This window comes from Olea europaea, unplaced genomic scaffold, assembly GCF_002742605.1.
Source record: "Olea europaea var. sylvestris unplaced genomic scaffold, O_europaea_v1 scaffold1919, whole genome shotgun sequence".
NCBI classification, from domain to species: domain Eukaryota; kingdom Viridiplantae; phylum Streptophyta; class Magnoliopsida; order Lamiales; family Oleaceae; genus Olea; species Olea europaea.
In genome coordinates this window covers 203,979-210,018 of record NW_019237010.1, presented here as the reverse complement: position 1 = coordinate 210,018, position 6,040 = coordinate 203,979, and the positions used below count along the sequence as shown (strand labels likewise).

At 33.6% G+C, this 6,040-nt stretch overlaps 1 protein-coding gene across 5 annotated transcripts; it reads right to left on the bottom strand.

Annotated features, from left to right (window-relative positions):
- Positions 1-961: 961 nt before the first annotated feature.
- Positions 962-5,198, bottom strand: LOC111379015. Of its 5 annotated transcripts, XM_023002325.1 has the most exons (14): positions 4,948-5,198; positions 4,733-4,836; positions 4,369-4,495; positions 4,035-4,129; positions 3,705-3,828; positions 3,509-3,589; positions 3,299-3,397; positions 2,622-2,780; positions 2,460-2,520; positions 2,208-2,254; positions 1,884-1,928; positions 1,592-1,762; positions 1,433-1,499; positions 962-1,330 (listed from the first exon to the last, which is right to left on the bottom strand). In XM_023002325.1, the coding sequence occupies exons 1-14, from the start codon at positions 4,969-4,971 to the stop codon at positions 1,143-1,145; spliced, it is 1,392 nt and encodes a 463-aa protein (XP_022858093.1). In that variant the 5' UTR covers positions 4,972-5,198; the 3' UTR covers positions 962-1,142. The 5 variants fall into 5 exon arrangements, with proteins under 5 accessions (XP_022858093.1, XP_022858090.1, XP_022858092.1 ...); XM_023002322.1 differs by having other exon boundaries at positions 962-1,499; positions 4,948-5,196; XM_023002324.1 differs by having other exon boundaries at positions 962-1,499; positions 4,961-5,195.
- Positions 5,199-6,040: the final 842 nt, after the last annotated feature.

Here is a 6,040-nt window from a genome sequence, read left to right as displayed (position 1 = left end):
GAGGGGAGTGTATACCAAGCTGTCAAAATGGCTTAAGCCATATAATTAATACTTATTAAATCAAAAGTAGAATCATGGCCAACCACTGCAATTACAATTACACGTAGAATTCATATATATCTACATTTGTATTCATCCTAACATGTGATTTCAGTTTTGGATTAGCTAAAAGAATTGTATTCATTTATCAACACTCAATTTGCCATCATTATCAAATATAATTTGGATTATCTGCATAAAAGAATCCTCCAATAGGATTTTGAAAATAATAATAATAATAATAAATACAAAGGTAAGGAATGATTGAGATTTTTTTCAAAGTAAATCCACCTTAGATTTATTTAAAATTAACTTAAGCTTTGTCCTAAAATAAAAGATTAATAATTCTCTACCTAAAACTCCAAGTGTCTACCCAATGCAAGTTAATATTCTAATTCTTCTACATGTGAAACTGGTGGCCCCAATTACACCAAATCCTAAACCAATTTTAAAAAAAAAATAAAAAATCTATTCCTAGAAATGCAATATCTTTTGGCCTAAATTATCCAAGTTAACTTTTTCTCAAGCCTAAAATTCATGATTTAATATGATCTATCCAACAAACCCAATATTGATATATTAAATCTTGATCTGTGGAAATCTAATTATTAGACCCAAATAAAAGAATAGGAATTTAAACTTATTTCATTTTAGTCACATTTTTTTCTAAATAATAAAATATACTATATTTGTTAACAAATGGCTTTTATTTTTTAAAATTTTCGAGGCATTACATATTGTGAGACAAAGTTCTAGTAAAGTTTCCGAGTTTTCATAAAAATTTGAAAAAACAAAAACTTTTTTTTGAGTTTCCAAAACTTGTAAAGAGTTTTGATTTCCAAGGCTTCCATGCAGTAAGATGGTATGATGAACAATATTTTAATTTATTTTCGTTTCTTTCTGATTTTCATGTACTATCGAGTTCTCGCTAGCAAACATATTATTATCACCATTGTTAAGAATTAAAGCTATAATCTCCTTCCCAGCCAGTTATCCCCAGTTAACAACAGGATTAATGGCTGAGGAACTTCTTTTGATAAATTTTCCATACAATTCACATCACAATATACAAGTAAATATGTCCCTAACGATAGTAACTACGATCATCTACTCTGAAAGAAATTGAGTTCCCAACGACGCTGCAAACCAGCCATAATATTCGTTGTCGGGTTCTTCACAACTTTTACGGTGACCCTCTTATGATCAGCCATGTCGATATCAGATAGAGCATCTCTACGGGAAGAAGCCACATTCTTTGCTGAACTGTCATTTGGAGAAGATTCACTAATCTCTGCTTCAAAATAGGGAGTAGATTTACGTAGAGATTCTCTAGGTAAATTATAATCATTGGCTGCTGAAGTGCTGGTGGTGGACAGAGTTTCAAACAAGTTACCCTGCGTAGAAGAATAATCGTCTGGTTCCAAATTCTTCAGCGACTCAAACATGGCTTCCATGAACATCTGCAAATTGTGGAGAATAATACTTCGTTTTAAGATCAAGAATGTGTGAATCTCGAAGACATTAGTCTCGAGAAAAGAATAGATATTCTCACCCTTTCTTCTTCCCCTACATTGCTCGGGAAATCTGTGGCGTTTCGGCGCTCCACGGATTTGTCATAATCTATGGATGCAGGTGTATGATAACTGTTGACACTGCCGCTAGAAAGTTCAAAGCTGATCATATTAGAAGAAAACTCACGAGAACCAGATCCAAAACCTTGTTCCTGCAGGGCACAAATTATCTCGGTGAAACTCGAAAAAGTCACAAATTTTCCCCAAGTTCTATTCTGTCGAAGCTATCATTTTAAAGGAAGGTTCATTAGAAAATTTCTGCTCAACAGGTACCTGTGCATCTAATTTTTTATCTTCGGATAATAGATCTGCCAGGACCTGAATAATGCAATTTAAACAACAAAATCAAAATCCGACTTATATTCGAAAGATTTTATGCATAGATAACAACAATAGTGGTTATGAACGGAAGAATAAGAGGAAATCAAGATTAGCACTTGATGAATATCCTGAGTTTCACGTATGAAGTATTATTTACTACTACACCGGCAATAAACTTTTTGGGTACCACAAGACGAGACCGTGTCCGAGAATACAATATTAAACCAATTATTTTTCTAGAACTTTGATCTTCGTGTTAGAGAAAGTATATCTTACCACTATGCTGGAGCCAAGACGCTTAATGGCATCTTCTGTACTATCAGCTGCTCGACATGAACAAATTTGCAAGTCAACTTCCTCAAAATCATAAAAAAGGAACATCTTGTCTCGTAAAGGTTAGCAAAATAAAGAACTAATGGTATGTTTTGTAAATTTTATCGGACACTTATGAGAGACAACTAAAGTCCTGTCTATTGCACCATTCATTTCTATCCAAAACTACAGACCAAAAATACCTTAAATACGTACCTGCAGGCAAAACCAATAAATCATCAGTGTGTTCAACATCACAAGCAGTGCTCAATTTATCCTGGAGGTAGTAAATCAATAATAAAATTCGTATAAACTCAGAGATCTCGCTACTAACTCAGGTCCCAGAGTAAAAACCATAATGCCAGAGTCTTAATTTACCTCGCCGAAATACTTGGGAGACAAGTCAAAAAGTGTACTCGTTAGTTCATCTGCTGGAGTTTGTAATATGTTGTTGAAAAAGATACTTATTGAATCAAAATAAAATTGAGGGCGCGGGGAGTTATGATCACCCTCAAATTTGATTATATTCTTTTCCCCCTGCGAATCAGTTAACAAAGTATAAAGGCAGGAATGACTAAAATGAAAAGGAACGAGTGAGACTGATGAACATAGCAAATACATATTCCACATACTGATGTAGTCTATATTACATTTACTGATCATTTCGTGCATCACTTGAGAAGATCAACAAATTGATGGAGGAAATACGATACATACATAAAGACCGAAAGTGTACATAAATCAAGATGCAGAAGTTAATTTTCTGCCTTGTCATAACGAAAGATAATTAGAGATAAAAAAAAGACAAATGGTGCAGAAATACTATCTGTTTCCGTTAACTCTTTTTTTAAAGTCAATTTTCATTTATGATGGCAAAAAAATTTCAACATGGAGGAATCGAAGTGACAGTTAGACTTAATAACAAACAGTAGCAGATTCTGTGTATGAAAATGTTGTAAAAATTTGAGGAACGAGGATATAAAAGGCAGAGAAGCACAGTATGAAAATATATATATGTATGAATAACAATATTAAGCAATTTAAAAATGAATTACCATATAAGCATCAAATATGCGATCAGAATGATGGGGTTGTATGAAATTGTCATCAACGGCATGGCCAATCAGAACTGGAACAAAGCAAGATTTTGCAATCTACAAAAAGAAGTGGTGGAAGTAGAGTTATATAGAAACTAAACAGTAAATTTGGATACTATCCAATTATAATGAGTTGCCACTTTGAGCTGTTCAAACATGTGGAGATACCTTGATTGTGTTCAAGTTCTTAATGTCGAAATTTGCCTTTTTCAAGACCGCTCTTCGCAAGTAGCGGATTGCAAGCTTAACCTAAAAAGAGGGGGCAAAAGCACTAAATAGACAGTTCTAGCCCCAAAATGAAGAAAGAACAAAGGATTGTAAATGAAAAGATCATAATTCCTATGTTACTAATTGATTAACTTACGGTTAACTTAAGAAGCCGAAATTTATAACTGTCCACCAATTCCATCATCAAATCAACCATATTCGAGAAGGGGCTGTCCAGGACCATTCCTGCAATGGAAGGATCCTCAGCTCCATACATCAGGCTGAAAGAAGCACAACGTAAATCTGAATGATACTCATTACTGCATTAGAATCTCAAAATTTCTTTCCTTATGATGAATATATAGATCTGATTTGACCTAATATGCGAATTCTGTGATTTCATCTCCTTATCAAATCAAAAAATATTTGACATTTTCCCACATTGCATTAGTAAGAGACATCAAGGAGATGAAAGAAACCTACTAACCAAGAAACAGCACCCATTGAACGTCCCCACAAACCAATTGAAGAAATGTTCTCATCTGCCCGTAGAAAATCAATTACAGCTCTGAGGTCGTCCTTCTGCAAAATCAGTCCAGAATTTGCCAGTTGAGGTATATTTGCACATTTTGGTTATAATACATTCTTCTTAGAATCTGGGGTTCCTGCATGTTATTTCTACTCCTAAAGGATGTCACCAAGATGAGAGCCCCTTGGCATTTTTCTAAAGATTTATACACGAGAGCAATTTAACTGCACAATTCCTAAGCAACTCTATCAATGGGAGAGAGAAGAGATAGACAAGTTACTCAGCCACTTACTTCCTTCCAGCCAAGAGTGACATACTCTCCTCCAGAGAGTCCAGAACCAGAGAAATCAAGAGCGAAAACTGTAACATTTGATGGCAACAATATAATAGCAGCTTCACTGGCATCCACTCTGGAACCACTGGGCACAGACAGATAGATCATTAATAAACAATGGCTGGTGACCGCTCAAATGTTAAACTCTACTTAGATCTCAAATTTCTGCATGATACACAGGACATAGGTCCTACTTTTCTTGCCATCGAGAAAAGCATGGGACCATTTTTCTAATATATTTTTCCCTGTTCAGATAAAGGTAACATTTGATATTCTTTTGTAATTACACTGCAGCCTTGGATTAAGCATGTTTTCTATTAACCTATTTCCATGGCAGTATATTACACAGGGCAGAGCAATTCCTTCCGGCCAGATCATAGGCATGTAGTGGCTACATTGAAGAACATATCCTTGATTATTTACAACCTGCAGGATTGATACAGGATTTAATTTATAAGGTTCTTTAAAGTCTCAAAGATCCAAAGTAAAACTGATGATCAATGTTATTTAAAAAAATAAAAAATAAAAAATTCTTACATGCAATAAATACCTACTCATCATGTCAATTAAGCACTAAGCACAGATTTCACAGGGAAAAGAAACATGTAGGAATATAGCACATTGATATTCTGGTTGGATTTGAGAACTCAATAGAACACGTCATTGCCTTGAAAGGCCTTAGAGCGTCCTACGGGAGGCTCACAGAGAGAGATCCACATCCCAGTTCCTTAGAGTTTACAAGGGTCCATAGACTCTTCATTTATAGGCACCCTTTGGCATCTGCTAATAAATTTATATATACTTACATATCTACTTAGTATCCAATATACATATGTTTATATATATATGTATGTATATATATATATATATATATATATATATACATACATATATATCTTTCCTTTTTTCTTGATCTAATAAATCGTTTTCTGGATCATATACAGCCCTGCAGTGAAAAGGCAGAAGCAACAAATTTTAATGAGTAATAAAATCATCAAACACAAAATCCAATAAAAAATGCATATCCAATACTTTAAAAGAAGTTATTTTCAAAAATTTTAGATTCATTTAAATGATTTTATCAAAAAGAAATCCATTACTAAAATCAGGAATAATGTCTGTCAAAGTTTTTAGTTCATGATATTGATACCATATCACAAATATGGTTTAATCCCTTTATTGGGAGGATATTCATTCTCTTATCAATTTTATCCAACAACTTTTCTTCTTTGTTTTAGTTGGATGGTTCGGATCCTCGACCCCACAACTATACTATTTAAGGCTTGCTTGTCAAAGATTTTTTCAAAATCATTTTTCCCCAAAATTATTTTAACCACACATTCTATGGGGCCCACAACTTTTTCCCAATTTTTAACCAAGCATTCTGAAAAAAAAATCATTTTTCCTTGAAAAAATCTGTGCCAAACAAGTTTTAATAGTAATATTGATTTTACTCTTCCATACATTGCATACAGAGAACAAAACATAAATGCATGAAAGCCCTTGGATACAGAATTTCTCAACATTTAGCCATAAATTTTTGAAACTACCGAATAATGCAATAAAAGCTTCGACATTCTGCAATAAATCACAAAAGAGTTAAAATTGTCACATCTTGCATTGTATTGTC